Below are 17,301 nucleotides of genomic sequence, written 5' to 3'. Positions count from 1 at the left end.
ATTTAGTTCTATTAAAATTCTAGTAAAAAACCATAAGAAAATAAGAAAAATGTATCATTGAAAGATTTCCAACTTCCAAGATTTTCTTGAAAATTTCTTGGAAGCCATTGGGTCGTATTTTGCGATTAAGAAATCCTTGAAATTGTTAAAATTTCAGAACTTGGTCTCTAAATAATACCCAATACCTACCAAATCTTAATTTATTTTTTTTATTTTAATCTTGATCTTTACCTCAGAATACCACCAAGGTTCTATATTTTATTTGATACCTTTAATTTTTAATTTTTCTTTTAATTAGTACAAAAAAATTGCATACAAAAAAGAGAACATACAGAGAATTTGCATTACCTAATTTACTGATAAATTCATAATTATTTATTTCATTTCAATATCTCTTAATTATTGAATAAATTAAATTTTGTAAAATTCTCAATAGATTATTATTATATTATTATGTATGTATATATAGATAAGTAATTAATATTGTCTATCAAAATTTTTCGAAAGAAAATCTTTCTTTTTATTGAGAAAAAAAATCAGTTTTCAATGAACTTTTAATTAAAAAAAACTTAGGTATTTATTGCCGAATCATCCATCTATAATTTTAAAATCTTTGTAAAAAAAAATGAAAAAAAAATATCGAGATTATCTTTTCGTATATTTTCTTTTTTTGTGTTATTTTCTTATTATAACTTTTGGTTTTCTTTATTTCTGTATTTATGATTTACTTAAGGCAAAATCATTTTCTTATTATTTATAATTTAATATATATAATTTTTTGTTGTAAAAAGTCTTCTTTAGGCAGTGATACAAAACCACTTTTATCACTAAATTCTACAATCTATAAATAAGTTTCGTTTTTTTTAATACAAAACTATTTTTTTTTTTCATTAATTGGTGTAGGTAGACAGACACTTGGAGAGTCTTTGAGAAGATCTTAATCATTTTATTGATTCACTTTCATTCAATTTATTTGCCTTGATTGCTGGTAGATTCCTAAATGTTTCATTTTATTTAAAAAAAAAGTCTATAGGTATTAAAAATCAATAAAAATAAAAGATTTACTCACATTTCTTTTAATTGAAATTCTTCTCCAACCGGAACTTCTTTGCCATTGCTTAGGAAGAAAGTAGCTTCTTTTCTTTCGTTCTGGTACTGTTGTAAGACCACTTTTAGAGGTGCTTGGTGTTGCTACTTGATAATTATTCATATCCGTAGATTCATCACTTGATGAGCACGTGTACAGCTGTTCTTGCCCCATATCACTCACCACAGATGAAGAATGATCAGCAGCATCAGATTCCGAATCAATTTTATTCGCATCATCACTCTCAAAAATTAAACTTTTGCAACTTTCTGGCTGAATATTGACAAGTTTGTAGAAATCAGACGTGAAGTCTTTGCACGCCAATTCTTCGCTCTCTGAGTAAATGATCTTAAGGGAAAGTCAATTGTTAATTATTTGATTCAATCAAACAAATATTTTCTTCTTAAATATTATACCTCTTCATTGAGTAATGTTGAGAACTCTTCGCAGTTTCTCTCAAAATTTGGTAGAACAAAATTCGAATTCTCAATGGTCCAATTGACCTCTTCATCTTCATCGAGTTGCTCCATTAATTCCTCTTGGGACAAACTCCAATCTTCCATTTCTGCCGAATGACCACCATCAGATAGAATCCACTGTTCAGGTTCCTCCGGGAGATTTTCAAGAGTTGACAGCAACGGTCCAGAGCTCATTGTGCAATAACCCTCATCTTTACCACGAGCAGGAGGACTACTAATTGAAGTATTCTTAACTTCCAAATCTCTTATTCTTCCCTTCAACACGGCAAATTCAGCCCGAAGACGATCCTCAGCTATTATAGCATTTACAACTCGCTTTGAGACATCATCAAGGCAATGCTCATATTGGAGGATTCTCTTGTGAAGAGCTCGATTTTCATGCTGAAGACTAAGCAATACTCTTTCCTGTCTTGTGAATTTTTCCTATTATTTTCGGGACAATAATAATAATTTTAATAAATAGGTATTTTTACGCAGAGAATGTGAAATTAGAAAATTAGAAATTAATACCTGAAGAGCCCTATGCTCCCAACAAAGTTGAATTGTTTTTCTATCTTTTGTAGCTTGAGTTTTTTTCATTCTAGTAATTTTAACAAAAAAGAAAATAAATCATTAAGAAAAAGAATATAATTTTAGTATTTTCTTACTCATCAATTTGTTGTAATAATTCTTTCTCTGCTGTAGAAAATCCAGTTTGACTCTGGAAGAAAAGATAATTTTTCATATTTTCTATTACACACTTTGGAATAAGAATTGTTTAAGATCTTTAATTAATAAAAAAGATTAAAGACTTATTAAACACATTTTCAACACTAAAAAAACATTTCTTCCGCAGCCTCTGAAAAAGCTCTGGAAACTCTAAAATGAGGTGAAAGTTCAGGAGTAAAAAAGGCGAATTTATGGATCAAATATTTTGATTAGAAAATTTGGTTTTCTTGCCAGAAAAATACTCCCTTTTGGTCAGGAAAATGTTCTTATTCGGAACTCAAGAGAAAAATCTCAAGTCCTTCAATTTCTCATTTATCAACATACTTTCAAAATTCATTTCCCCTTCTTCGTCAAAAAAAAAAAACAATTTTATGCTCCCCCACCGCAATATTCAACTGGCAGACAAACATTTCCAGTTAGTCATCGCATCACTTCACTTTGGCGGGAAATACCGAAAAAATCAATTTTGGTTTCCCCTATAAAGTTGAATCTTGCATTTTATTACTATTAACCCTTACGCGTCCACGTAAAACATGCGTTAATTAACACGATATTTATTCTTTGGTTACTTTCAGAGAACATTTCTCCGTTAGAATGTTTTCTTTTGCCTCTTCTGTGTGAAGTTAATGCCAAATTCAAAAATGTAAATTGTTTCACGTATGGGTCTACGAATGACCCAAAGAACGCGAAAGGGTTAAGAAAAAAAATCCAAAAATAAAACATATTATTTACCTGATAAACAATTTTCTGCAATCGACACACGGCATCTTCTAGCTCACTAATTCTTTCTCGGTATGGAATTGTAGAATTTGCAGTCTGAAAGATATGTTTAGTATACATTTCCATTGCATCAAATTACATACAAATTATCTATACATATATACATAAATAATATTTTTATTATCCAGAAAAATGAAACCTAATTCATATGCGCAAGTTTACCAACCTTATCTAAGTCCTTCTCAACAATCTTTTCCGCTGCTGCTGAAGTCTGAGGTTGTGGACTGAGAAATATATTTCCACGTTGAACTTCAATAAAACGTGGTACATGCTGTGAAATATCTTGTGTTGTCGGTAAATTATATTCAGCACTCCTACCAGCAGCTTCATCACACCTTATAGGTGGTCTACAAAAAAAATTAAGAAAATGAAAAAATATCAACCGAAAATCTTTACACGGTAGAGCTTGTTGTCTCATAAAGAACATACAAATAAGCTAATGTATTCCGAAGCGTGAATTCATGTGAGTAATTTACATATCAATTTAAATAAATTTTATACTATTTTTGGGTAAGCTATTAAAGCTTTTTTTCCGCAATTTGTATTAATATTTGAATAAATTATTAAAACATCGTTTCTTTGAGGTGAACGCGCAAATTTTGGTTTAAAAAAGATGTCTCTTAATTGACTATATGTATAGTTAAGATACGGGAAAAGGGGGTAATTTGGTCATTTTTTGCTAGAATATTCATTTCTCCGCAGACATAGTAAATCGCACAAAGTATGGGGAAAATCCGATCGATCCGATCATTGATTTTCTTTTATTCGATTCAGATCATTTTTAATGCTTTCTTAAAATTTTTGGCCTTTTCGCTATATTTTTAACCCTTAAAATTAGTTTTCATAACACTGAGGAGGATCATTGATCCCCCCTAAACACGATAGTATGATTTTATTCGGAAAATTAAAATTAAAATTAATAAGCTAAATTACCCCATCTTCCCCTACGCTAAAAAAAATATCTTTTTATATTAAATGAAATTTATTTTTAAAGTAGAAATTATTAACTTTAGTTGAATTCAGTGGAATTTTGTGGTGATTTTGGTTATTTTTCATCGATCTCCACACGTCACTGGATTTTTTCATTCTTTCTCTTTTCCTCTTTCAATTTATCAAATCAAATGAATATAATCCCACATTAATAAAGAAAAAAATAACAAATAATAATCCTAACAGATATTAATGGTGTTTTTGCCATCAAGAGATGACTCGAGGTTGTTTGTTGCATTGAAGGCGCTGCTTTTTGCAGTTCTCTCAGAGACAGGATATAAATAAAAAAAAACTTTGTGATATATGCAGGTATTTTTCCAACAGGTAGGTTCATAAATACAAGCCGTTTGATATAAGGAATTCCCAAAGAAACTCAAATAGTTTGCATATTGTCTGCACCATTTTATCTACAAGAAATAAATATAATTTGTTTTTCTTTTAAATGTTAAAAGAAGGAAATATCCAAAATACATTAAGAAACAAAATTCTACTTTTTTGTTCATATCAAAAAAATGAAAAAAAAATACATTTTGCATGACTGTTGGAAGACGCAAAGTATCTCTCATTTATATATTCAAAACTAGTCATTCGGGCAATTCTGGGGGAGTGAAAAAAATAAAAATTTTGAATTTATACATAAAAACGACTTTTCAAAAAAGCTCTTCCAAAAACTCCAAGGTAATCCACAATGTTTCCACCTGATGTAGCGAATCGATTTCAGAAAAGAAGTATGTAGAAAAAAACATATAAACAGGGGCATTGATAGAAGTTTGGCTATTTGTATTAACGCGCTGATACCATAAAGTAGTGCATTCCCGTTCGTGCGTCTTCTTCTTGGATAATCTTAAGGAAATGGCTCGTGTTAAAGCAAATACTGTGAGTTGTTGAAGATAAAATTATTTTTTAAAAGAATTAATTAATTCATTGTTAAAAAAATGTAAATGAAAAAGAAATAATTAGAGAATTTTCCTTAAAAAAATATTTTTATTATTTATTTTGTGTATTTAATTGAGTGATTGTGTAAAATTATATAGAATAGTTTTGTTGTACAAAAAAAAGTTTGTAGTGAAATGCAAAAGTCTTAAAACCTCTCGAGGACCAATGGGACGTTTTCTTCCCATATAATTCGGTGCTGAAAATACGTAATTTTTGATAGTTTTTTTATGTACACTGAGCCAGAAGCATAAAAGAACGTCCTCTAAGACCTATAAAGGATCAGGAAGGACGAAAATCGATTTCAATGTTTTGGATTTTTTTACCAAAAATGTTTATTTTTTTAACTAGAATTGTTTTTGGAACATTCAGCCCGCTGAATTCTTTGTGGTTCTAAAGGGCTAACTATTTTCTGATTTTTTCATTAAAAGTTTTAGTTTTTTTACATTGTGCTTTCACGATATGTTTTAAAAACAAATTAGCCATACTTAATTACATTTTATACCATTAAGCTTTATTGGGTCTTATTCTGCGACCAAGAAATCTTTGAAATTATTGAAATTTCAAAGAATTTTTGCTTGCAGAAGTGCTGCAGAAACCATAAAATAAATAAAAACTATTTTTATATCTCTTCTTGCATCAGCTTATCTTTCTTTTGGTGGTGTCTGTGACATTTTGTAATGTCCTGTGCCGACCAGCAAATGAGGAAAGTGAGGATAATGATGATAAAAGTGATTTGGAAGCATCAGAATTCTTCTTCTGGCCAAAATTCTTCTTTGTTAAACCCGCCGTGGCCGTAGTTAAGGCTGCACCTGTTGTTGCATACGAATATCAACCTGTGAATTACACATACTACAGACCGGTATGGACCCCATACACGGTGACTGTGCAAAAGCCGGTGGCTGTAGCAGCAGCAGCTCCCGCCGTTGTGGCGGAAACTCCCGTAGTTGCGGCAAAAGGTGTTTCAGTTAATGTTGGAGGTAAGAAAGTAACACCTAACTCGTATTTTTTGTATTATTTTCACGCATAAACATATTTTTTCTTTTCTCTCTTTCATGTTTCCGTCTTGGACTGGATAGTTGGGAGAAAATAATAAGTACACCACTACAACTCATGTGAGAACATAGAAATGGAGAAATAAAGTATTTTAATAATTTTTACGATTCCTTCAACCAATATATTATGTACTAATGACGAATTTGAAGAGATAAATAAATTTTTTAGCCTAATAGTGTTTTTTTTAATCATGAAATTCCTGTTTATACACAGATGTAATTTACTTACATGAATTATGTATAAAAAATATTACATATTAAATAAAAATCATAATCTACGTCATATGGTCGTTATATGGTCGTTATACATATATGTGTATTAGGTGGATTATATTCCTCAAGAAGCTATTGAATGTGTGATTGTGAACTTCCTTCAAGGTAAGCAAGTAAATAAGGTGGGGATATTTATTATGAAAAACATGTCTTTGATATTTGCGTATATCCTCTATTATAGCTTATAGCCATTGCGTCTCCTTTATATAAACAACAAAGAGAGCAACGACAAGTCCCAAAAATCTCCAAGAATCTCTAGTGAGAACATCGTGTTCTTTTTGAAGAAATATTAATAAAAATTTGCCAAATTTTTGCAAAGAAAATTACATTTTTCAAACCAAATTCTAATTCAATCATGAAGATTCTTATTCTATTTAGTATCTGTGCCCTTCTTGCAGTAGTACAATGTACTCCAGTGGCAAAGGAATTAAAGAAACAAGAAACGGTGAACTTTGCACCAGTGGAAGTAAGTGAGATGGTTTGATTTCTTTTAGTTGGACTGTTACGCAATTGAGTGACTTAAAAAAATATTTAGAATTTATTAAAAACAAGTGTAAAATTGAAAAAACTTAAAAGGGAAAATTTAGTTGAAAAAAACAATGATGTGAATGAATAATAAGTAAGAAACTTTAGAAAATATTTGGAAGAATATTGGAATTTAATGATTTAAATACATGTGGAAGAACACAGACGAATAAAGTGCGATTACGCTAATGATTCAAGAATAAGTTTAAAATAAAAGAAGCTAAAAAATCACGAGAAAGAAATACTTAAAAAATATTTGAGAATAGATGAAAATTTAATGATTTTAACTTTTTTTTTCTTTCTTTCTTTTATCTTGTTCTTAAAGGTTTTTTCTAAGAGTTTTTAATGATCTTTTTGACTGTTTCTTGTACCAACAAGAACAATAGAACGATTCAAAATCACCGACTGTCAGACAAAATTTTTATCCTCAACTATTTTAATCTGTGAACTTGTTTACGACCAAGAAATTGTTGAAATTTCAGAAAAACGTCTTGAAATTTCAAATATTTCTTTGTCGCTGAGAAACTGAACCTATATAAATTGATTTTTTTAAGCTAATTAATTAATATTATTTTTATGTGAATGGGACTGATTGAAACAGGTCTCTGAGAATCATGCTGGAGAGGAAGGAGTTGATTTGGTAGCAGCTGAAGGACACGGATTCGGATATGGAAGATACGGAGGGTACGGACATCGTGGATATGGTGGCTATGGTGGCTATGGGGGATGTAAGTTTTTATTTGAATTAATTTTTACCAATTTTAATTGTATTTCAAATAAAAATAAAAAACTTTTTTTCAAGGGGGCTACGGTGGATACAGAAGACATGGATGGGGAGGCTATGGAAGTTATTCAAACAGTTTTTCCAGTGAATATTGGGGATAAAATTTGGTTTTCTTCATAATACTTTGTTGATCATTTAAAAGAAACAAAAATATTCAGTCCTATTCAGCAATCAAGAAATCCTTTCAATTGTTGAAATTTGTTCTGAAATTTCAAATATTTTAAGGATTTCTTGGTAGCAGAATACGATCCATTGATTGTGCTCTGGCTTTGAAAAAAAAAACAAGAAAAAAATTCAAGAAAAAATAAATATGTTTATCAGAATATCTACTTGTAAGTTTTAGCTGTGTTTCTTTCAGACACAGCTTTTGTGTACCGAGCAAAATCGAAAGTCGTCAGATCGGGCTCAAACTTGGGATGAGCACGAATTAGGGTCCCCACATTCCAAAAAACGTATGCGCCAAAAAAAAAATTTTTCCGTCCGGCCGGCCGGCCGGTGTACAACGCTAATTTGCGAGAGAACGGTAATAGATAGAGACTTGCGGTAAACGGCAAAGTTTAAATATCGACTGGAAGACGTCCGATTATGAGGTCAAATCCACCCCCCACCGCCCCGTCCGCCATTTTGAATAACCTCAAAATTTTGTTTTCGCTATATCTCAGCCGCTATTATAGCTAGAGGTCTGAAATTTTGATATGTTGTAGGGGCCATCAAGAGCTTTCCAACGATACCTCATTTTCGAAAATCGGTCAAGCCGTTTAGTCAATATGGCCGCCACAATTTTTCATCGAAAATCGACCATAACTCGAAAACGGCTTGACCGATTTTGATCAACCCGGGGTCAAATGAAAGATCTCAACAAACCCTACAACTCTCTAAAACATCCGAAGTTTCAAAAGTGACCGCTAGGGGGCCAAAAATCAAAAACAAAATTTTCGATGAGTTTTCGATGAATATCTCGAAAACGACGACATAAATTTTTTTCATTTTTTGATATGTTGTAGCTGACCATATTATCAAGCTTCATGCCAAAAATGAAGAAAATCTATGGATCCGTTCTCGAGATATAGCCTTCCAAAGTTGGCATGTCATATCTCGGGTTCTAGAAGTCCGATCTTGATCAACTCAAGCGCAAATGAAAGGTTTCGAGAAACCCTACAAATGTCTAGAACATTGCAACTTCGAGAAATGACCGCAAGAGGCGCTAAAGTCAAAAACAAAGTTTTCGAAAATTTCGAACTCGAATTTTTCGAAAATGGCGACATAAATTTTTTTCATTTTTCGATATGTTATAGCTGACTTCAAGACCTTTCAAACCAAAAAAATATTTATGAAAATCTATGGATCCGTTCTCGAGATATGGCCTTCCAAACATTTCTTAGGGTATGACTTTTCAACTTTTCCCGACTTTGCGCGTATTTAAATTTATTCGCGTTCTAGTTTGCTCTCACAAAATTGGTACACTGAAAGAAACACAGCTCCCGTAAGCTTGGTCAGCTTACCAGTACATTTTCACTATCTCGCTGGAAAATGTGAAATTTTCAGCTTTTATTTAACCCTTTAAGGACTTTTTATCACCCTGGTATCTCCTGTTTTTATTCGAATTCCTAATTATTCGATTAAAAAACTCAAGAATTTTTAGGAACAAAAATCTTAGAGCTAAAAATGGCGCGAACTGACTGAAATATTCTATTGCATAAGCACCTTTTGCATGCTTATTTTTTTAGGCCCAGTTTTTTTTATTTTTGCATACTCTGCTACATTTCTGCGGTCGCCCAATGCATCACAGGCAAAGAAGAAATGTGAAGCATAATTTACAAAAATAAACACACTATGCGAACGAAAAAAATCTCTTCATTCACATTTTACATTTTACTTTATACCTATACCTGCATCTATACATATTTTGAGCATAGCGCGTTTCTCTTTCTTTTCTATAAAAGCTCAAGCAATAAATTTCTTTAAACTGTGAAACTTTGACACAAAACATTCGAAAAAAAATGATAAGACAATTTTTGTCATTAGTTCTTTTTGGGAAATTACGTGTAAATAATGCTCAATACAGGACGTTTTTTATCTGTGCTTTTATTCATAGACGAAATGACGTGAAAATAAAATATAGGTCAGACTAAAATGCAGAATAAAATGATATTCAAAATTGTTCTTTTGTGGTAAAATTGGGGACATCAAAATGATTTAAAAAATATGAATTAAAAAGCAAATAAAAGCATGTATGAAGACATAAGGAACAGAATATAGAATATACGATTCTATTCTCGAATCAGTATTGATTTTTGATTGATTATGTTCTTAATCATATCATAATCTTAACATACGAAATTCAAAAATTATTAAATCAAATAAATCAGATAAATACCTTATGAACTCCCATGAGGTAGACAGCAAATTTTTACTTCCGGACATGATGTTTTACTGCTCAATTTTCCTTTAATATGTCCGATTCCAATATCGAGTTATTCACATTTTCACCTGAAAATTGCAAATTAATATTCAATTAAATGTAAAAGGAATTGTATTTAATTAGCATTTATTACTTAAAAGACTTTAAGGGCAGAGAATTACTGGAAAATTGAATTTTCCCAAAGCTGCAACATCCGTTTGGATTCCAAGGGATCTTTCATTCGATCTTTTGAGATTAAGATGATTTTCAGATGCCTTTTAGACGTGAACTGGAGACGTATTGCTTCGAATTTCCTTGGCTACTTCCTGGAGTATATCCTGTGGAGGAAGCAAAAAGAAAAAAAAAAGATTAAATCATGTGCCAATTTAACGAAACATTAAGCACATTAAGCAGGTAGATGGTGATTAATACACCTGTATTAGGCTGTAGAACTTTAAATTTCTAACTAGAATAGTTTATTACCTACCCATACACCAAGGGAAGACTTGAAAGAATCCCCAAGAAAGCTTTCTTTCCTCTAACTTCCTGTCTAGAGAATTAATTTAACTAAAACTGTCTTAAAGAACGAAAAACTCGGATTCACTTTGTTTTCTTCAAATTATTCATTAAACTAACTTAAAGAGCACATTGCGCGATTACTAAAGTAACTAATCTTCAGCATTATTGAATTATTACACCTGCTAAAATACTTTAAAAGAACGCACAAAAATAATAATTGTTTTTACACCAAAATGAAAACAATTTTTTTATGACAGCAGCGGGGCACCATTTGAACGAACACGCTCCACTAAGAAACCCCTATATAGGATTGTCGTAGGATATTCCATTTATTCAATTAAATTTAATACATTTAATTGTAATTTTTTGTGGATTTTCTATGAATGCATCCCATGCATCCTGATTTTTTGTTTGATTAATTTTTAAGGTAATTTATATTAATTTTTCTCACAAAAAAGGAACTGAAAAACAAAATATAGCTAAATAAATAAATCAAAATCAAAATATCAATAAATAAATTCTCTGCTGGAATTCATTCGCCATGTCTTGGGATTTCCTTTGGATTTTTTTTTGAATCATTCACAGTAGGTATGGGTTAATGGGTTCAATTTGTAGCTACCTTCATTCCATTCCAACACGTTTCACGTCATTGTCAAAGTTGTTCTCGCTGTTGAACAATATTTTAGAAAATCTGTGAAAAATGAGTGCAAACCCGCCGCAATTAAAATGGGGAATTGTAAAACAAGTAAGTGAACACCGTGGCTCCTTGGCCAAAGTGAAAATTCCCATTGAAACCCCTTGAAGGTGTGCTAAAAGGAATGTGAAAGAGAAAGCCACTCACTACGGCAGAGTCGTCGTCTGCCAACTTGGCACCTTCAAAGCACCCAAACTACGGAAAATTAATTGAAATTGAAGATTTTGAGAAATTCTTTCATCACCCCCAAAGGGCCTTTTTGCAGTTCAAAACAATGAGATGAATTAGATTTAAAGGATCTCAAAAGTTTATTGGAAAATGGGGGTTTTAGCACCTCCCTTGGTGTGTTCCGGATAGGGGAGGGGGATCAATTAGTTCCAGGTTAAATAATAAAAACTATTAATGTTGTCTTTTAGATTATTTATCAGTCATTAGGATGTTGTGCAGATTTCCTTGTAAAATCTAATACAAAGAGTTTTATTAGTTAAAAAACAAATAAGAAAATATTCCAATGAAGACATAACCTCTTATATGATTACCCTACCAACCAGTCAATCCACGTGGCGAGAAGAAAGTACGTAAAGTTGATTATTTTGTTTTTTTTTTTTCATCTTGATTTCAGGTCCTCTCTGGTGACTCGGTGATCATTCGTGGTCAGCCGCAGGGGGGACCGCCACCGGAGAAGCAGATCAACTTCTCGAATGTGCTGGCACCGAAGTTGGCTCGCCGTCCTGGTGGTGGTGCGATTAATAGTAGCGGTGAGGATAATCGCGATGAGCCCTGGGCATGGGAAGCTCGAGAGTTCCTGCGGAAGAAACTCATCGGGGAAGAAGTCTATTTCACCTGCGAAAGACCCCAAAAGTCTACCCGTGACTACGGTGTGGTGTACCTTGGCAAGGATCCCGCCACGGCTCAAAACATCACGGAACTCATTGTGGCTGAGGGCTTGGTGACCGTTCGCCGCGAGAGTAGCCACAATTCGGCGGAAATTGCAAAGCTGGTTGAGCTGGAAGATGCCGCAAAGGCAGCTGGCAAGGGGAAATGGAGCAATGCCCAACCATCTGAGCATGTTCGCAACATCAAGTGGACACAAGACAACCCGCGGAATTTCGTTGAACACTACCACGGGAAACCCATCAAGGCCATCATTGAGCATGTCCGTGATGGTTCAACAATTCGGGCCTTCCTCCTACCTGAATTCAATTACATTACACTCATTATTTCGGGTATACGTTGTCCAGGATTTAAGCTCGATAGCGAAGGTAAACCCGATCCGAGTGTCACGGTGCCCTATGCCGAGGAAGCGAGATATTTTGTTGAGTCGCGATTGTTGCAGCGTGACGTTGAGATTATCCTTGAATCCGTCAATAATGCCAATTTTGTGGGGTCCATCCTCTTCCCAAAGGGTAATATTGCCGAAGCTCTCCTGCGTGAAGGGTTCGCCAAGTGTGTGGACTGGAGTATGGCTTTCATGAAGTCCGGTAAGTTAAAGCATTGCACTACTTTGAAGAAATGAAGTTTAGCTTAATAAAAAAAAATCTTTCTGTAGGTGCTGAGAAACTCCGTGCTGCGGAGAAGCAAGCAAAGGAGAAACGTCTTCGCCTTTGGAAGGATTATCAGTCCAATGTGCAAAATTTCAGTGGGAAAGAAAAGGACTTTTACGGGACAGTTGTTGAAGTATTCAATGGTGATGCCTTGAGTGTTCGCAGTACCTCCGGGGCTGTCAAGAAGGTCTTCCTGGCCAGCATTCGTCCACCGCGTGAGGCTGCCCGACCAGTTGGTGAAGACGGAAAAGTTGCACCACGCTCAAAGAACCGTCCACTGTACGAGATCCCCTGGATGTTTGAGGCGCGTGAAAATCTCAGGAAACTCATTGGGAAGAAGGTTCACTGTGTCCTGGACTACATTTCACCTGCTCGAGATAATTTCCCGGAAAAATATTGTTATACTGTCACTCTGGGGAAAACGTGAGTTTATCTTTTTTCACATCAATTTTCCTTCCATGTTATGTCCCTCATTTTCAGGCATCACTGAGTAGAGTTAGTAAAAAATCCTCACACAGTGAGTTCAATGATGGGACAAATAAACAACGACAATGTTTTGATTTAGATTTTAAAGATTTTCCCTCTATTTAAAGTCTATGTGTAGCATTGTTACAAAGAAATAAAAAAAATCTTTTTAATTTTTGTATTAAAAAGTTTACCGAAGAAAAGTGAATAACGATGATTTTCTCCTTTTTTTTAGTAATATTGCTGAAGCATTGGTAGCTGAGGGACTTGCAACAGTTGTAAGATATCGTCAAGATGATGATCAGCGATCATCGCAATACGATGGACTTCTGTCAGCTGAAGCTCAAGCCAGTAAAGCAGGCAAAGGTACGTCTTCCTTCCTTTAAAAATTACCTATTCAATTAAATTCCCCTTTTAAAAATAAAAGTTTATCAAGAAAAGCAAAGGGTGATCGTATTTGACGAAAAAATGAGGCGGATTTTCGGTCAAAATTCAATTCAAAGGAGTTCATGCAACTGTCATGTAAAAGCTTCCTCTATCGCAGAACAATTTTGATTCATTTCATATTGTAGAGAATCAAAAAACATTGAAAAATCAAAAGAGAAACTCTCCAATATCCACTGGGATCACATAGAAAAAGGCAGAAAAATATTGCCAAAAAATGCGAAAAATTGTCACCATATTTGCAATTTTTTTCACTCTAAAAAATGTTTCAAAACTTTCTGTAGACTTGTCGCGCATTTTCCGCGGATGTTTCTTCTTTTTAAAGTTTAATAATAAATATTTATTACAAGAAAATTGACACTAGAATTCAAAATGGCGGCAGGCCGTCCGTCATATTGTCATGGTGAACTGAAAAACTAATTTTTTGAAAGAGATTCATGAAATCTACAATCGACCCAAACAGCCTTCTATCTGATATAGCAGGCAAGAAATTGTGTTAAAAGTTATTATTTTAAATAAAATGGCGGATTTTCTGGTCTCCATTTTGTTTTTTTTTTGTTTAGGGTATTTATTATTACTATAACCTTAAAGGAAAGTATAAAATATCCTTATTTTTATTAAGATTAAAAAAAATGAAATATAAAAAAGCGTTTGAAAACTTCCGCCGCAAAAAAAATTTCGGCCGTCATCCACAGTTGGAAATGTCAAAAGTGATCGAAAAACTCCGTGGAAAACTATGGCAAGTGCTCGATCCGCGATATTTGATAATTCTGGCTTTCATTTAGTGCCAAGATTTGTGCAATTGGCGATAAATTAGTGAAAATATCAGTTTCTCAATCTTCAATCGTCTTTACTGAAAAATTGCCTTTTTCAGTTGTACCATACTTTTCCAATGGAGCGGCGTTTTATTGATTATGCAAAATTGATTTGATAAGGAAAACAAACCTCCGCGGAAAATGCGCGACAAGTCTACAAAAAAGTTTTGAAACATTTTTTAGAGGGGAACAAAAACTGCAAATGGCGACAATATTTAGCATTTTTTTTAGCAAATCTTCTGCGTTTTTCTACATGATCTCAGTGGATTTTGGGGAGTTTATTCCGCGATTCTTTAATCTTTTTTGATTCTCTAGAAAATGAAATGAGTCAAAATTGTTCTGCGATAGAGAAAGTTTTTACATGATCCGTGCATGAACTCCTTTTAAGAGAATTTTTTTTGTTAAAAATTTTTTTTTCTCCCGTCAGGTGTCCATGGGAAGAAGGAAAAACCTGCGCACCGTATTACGGATTTGACTGTTGAACATTCCCGCATTAAGCACCAATACTTGCCATCGTGGCTGCGTGCCCTCAAGACGGATGGCATTGTGGAGTTTGTTGCAAGTGGTTCCCGCTTCCGTATTCTCGTGCCCAAGGACAGCTGCTTGGTGACATTCCTCCTAGCTGGAATTTCATGTCCACGCTCAGCACGTCCCGCCGCGAATGGTGTTCCCGCACAAGAGGGTGAACCCTTTGGGGATGAGGCGCTCAACTTTACCCGCGAACGTATCCTCCAGCGTGATGTTTCCGTGCACATTGAGTCAACGGATAAGGCGGGAACGAGTGTTATTGGATGGCTATGGACGGATAATAATGTGAATTTGTCCGTGGCACTGGTTGAGGAGGGTCTGGCCACGGTGCACTTTACTGCGGAGAAATCCGAATACTATCGCGCACTGAAGAATGCCGAAGATCAAGCGAAGGCAAAGAAGAAGAATATCTGGAAGAACTACACGGCGGAGGTGGAGAATGAAAAGGAGCGCGATGGTGAGACGGAGGAGAAGGATGAAGATAAGAGTGTTGATCGAAAGGTTAATCATGAGAAGGTGGTGATAACCGAAGTGACGCCCGAGTTGCATTTCTTTGCGCAACATGCGGAACAGGGGACAAAATTGGAAGCTCTTATGGCGAAATTGCGTCAGGACTTTAATATTTCACCACCAATTACGGGGTCGTACACACCCAAACGAGGAGATCTCTGTGCGGCCAAATTCACGGAGGACAATGATTGGTATCGCGCCAAAGTGGAGCGTATCATGAAGTCCAATGTTTCTGTCACCTACATCGACTATGGAAATAAAGAAGTGAGTTTTCTTTTCTTTTTATTTACTTCTTGTTGCCAAATTAATTAATTTTTTTAAATGTTCTTTCAGGTTCTTCCAACATCCCGCCTTGCGATGCTTCCACCTGCCTTTACAATGGATAAACCGTATGCAACTGAATTTGGCTTGGCACTGTGTCAGCTACCGCCAGATGATGAGGATAAGCAGGAGGCGTACAAGACATTCGTCGAGGATGTGCGTAATCGCCAATTACTCCTCAATGTGGAGTACAAGGTGAATAATGTTGCCTATGCAACACTCCAGGATCCCAATACGAAGGCTGATATTGGGAAGGCCCTCATAAATGATGGTTATATCCTCTGTGAGAAGCGCCGAGAAGGGAAATTGGCAAAACTCGTGAGTTCTTGAATTGTTTTGAATAACTTGAAGTTTGTAGATTTTTTCATTCCCAGAACGGTTTCATATGCTTCCCGGAAAGTGCCACAAGTGGCTGGAAATTGTGAAGGAAGACTGCTTATTGCAACCGGAAGTTTCTATGGGATCTTAGGAACCTCCTTTTCAACACCCGATTGATCCTTGATGTCAGCTTTGGGTCAAAATCTGAATCTTACTAAATGGAAAGATTTTGACCCAAAACTGACATCAAGGATCAACCGGGTGTTGAAAAGGAAGTTCCTAAGATCCCTTAGAAACTTCCTAATGCAATAAGCAGTCTTCCTGCATAATTTCCTGCCACTTGTGGCACTATCCGGGAAGCACATAAAATCGTTCCGGGAAGAAAATTTTACAAACTTCAAGTTGATTTGTTTCTTTGTGAAGAAAAAATATTAAAAATCGCAAATCTTTCCTTTTAAATCAGGTGGAGGAGTATAAGGAAGCCGAAGTAGCTGCCAAGAAGGCTCACAACGGCATTTGGGAGTATGGAGACATCACTGAGGATGATGCTAAGGAATTCGGTGTTGGACGCTAAATTTTCTGTTTTTTTTATTGATTCATTCATGCTTAAAAATAAGAAATTGATCAAAATTATCTGCTACACTTCTGCCTCGTTTTTCTTTTAGTATCAAAACTTTCGTCAAATTTATGCTAAAATTTCCATAAAGTCTCCATAATAATTGAAAACAAACAACAAAAATTCTTGAGTGTTCCAATTTTTATTGTTCCCAGACATGATAAATAAAAAATGTTTTTATTTAAAGGAAAAGAAATGAAATAAAATCCAGAAATTCATTAAAAAAAAATTATTATTAGGTATGAAAATTTAAAAGTTCTCTCATCAGACAAAATAATATTTTATACAAACAACAATATCGATAATAAAAATTTTAGAATTGCAAAGAAATTCTTTTTTTTCTTTTTGTTAAAGAATTTTTTTAGGATTTCGTGTTTGCATTTCTACACTATTGGTCCTATCGTGATGTAATTTGGTACAGAGGCTCATTATATCAGGAGGTTTCGAGTGGCCGTATTGATTTTCCACCCAGAGCCCCCTTTCGTAGCGCCCCCATATAATTTTCATGCTTT

At 34.3% G+C, this 17,301-nt stretch overlaps 4 protein-coding genes across 5 annotated transcripts; 3 read left to right on the top strand and 1 right to left on the bottom strand.

The window, feature by feature from the left end:
- Positions 1-195: 195 nt before the first annotated feature.
- LOC129792115 (uncharacterized) lies at positions 196-10,825 on the bottom strand. The gene is made up of 10 exons (XM_055830893.1): positions 10,503-10,825; positions 10,170-10,353; positions 9,992-10,104; positions 3,221-3,401; positions 3,007-3,090; positions 2,214-2,266; positions 2,077-2,146; positions 1,504-1,989; positions 1,070-1,435; positions 196-996 (listed from the first exon to the last, which is right to left on the bottom strand). The coding sequence occupies exons 3-10, from the start codon at positions 10,036-10,038 to the stop codon at positions 970-972; spliced, it is 1,314 nt and encodes a 437-aa protein (XP_055686868.1). The 5' UTR covers positions 10,039-10,104; positions 10,170-10,353; positions 10,503-10,825; the 3' UTR covers positions 196-969.
- Positions 4,073-6,206, top strand: LOC129792143 (uncharacterized). 2 transcript variants are annotated; one of them, XM_055830931.1, is made up of 3 exons: positions 4,640-4,920; positions 5,621-5,957; positions 6,057-6,206. In XM_055830931.1, exons 1-3 carry the CDS (start codon positions 4,897-4,899, stop codon positions 6,068-6,070), a joined length of 375 nt encoding a protein of 124 aa, XP_055686906.1. In that variant the 5' UTR covers positions 4,640-4,896; the 3' UTR covers positions 6,071-6,206. The 2 variants fall into 2 exon arrangements, with proteins under 2 accessions (XP_055686905.1, XP_055686906.1); XM_055830930.1 differs by lacking the exon at positions 4,640-4,920 and adding an exon at positions 4,073-4,368 and having other exon boundaries at positions 5,621-6,206.
- On the top strand, positions 6,504-7,939 carry LOC129792148 (keratin-associated protein 19-2-like). Its single transcript, XM_055830936.1, has 3 exons — positions 6,504-6,771; positions 7,432-7,558; positions 7,633-7,939. The coding sequence occupies exons 1-3, from the start codon at positions 6,661-6,663 to the stop codon at positions 7,713-7,715; spliced, it is 321 nt and encodes a 106-aa protein (XP_055686911.1). The 5' UTR covers positions 6,504-6,660; the 3' UTR covers positions 7,716-7,939.
- A 312-nt stretch (positions 10,826-11,137) lies between the features above and the next one.
- On the top strand, positions 11,138-17,119 carry LOC129792090 (staphylococcal nuclease domain-containing protein 1). The gene is made up of 7 exons (XM_055830827.1): positions 11,138-11,279; positions 11,851-12,709; positions 12,778-13,195; positions 13,473-13,603; positions 14,924-15,798; positions 15,868-16,173; positions 16,637-17,119. The coding sequence occupies exons 1-7, from the start codon at positions 11,235-11,237 to the stop codon at positions 16,745-16,747; spliced, it is 2,745 nt and encodes a 914-aa protein (XP_055686802.1). The 5' UTR covers positions 11,138-11,234; the 3' UTR covers positions 16,748-17,119.
- Positions 17,120-17,301: the final 182 nt, after the last annotated feature.

Source organism: Lutzomyia longipalpis, chromosome 3 (genome assembly GCF_024334085.1).
Source record: "Lutzomyia longipalpis isolate SR_M1_2022 chromosome 3, ASM2433408v1".
NCBI lineage: Eukaryota > Metazoa > Arthropoda > Insecta > Diptera > Psychodidae > Lutzomyia > Lutzomyia longipalpis.
This window is presented reverse-complemented; position numbering and strand designations above follow the sequence as displayed.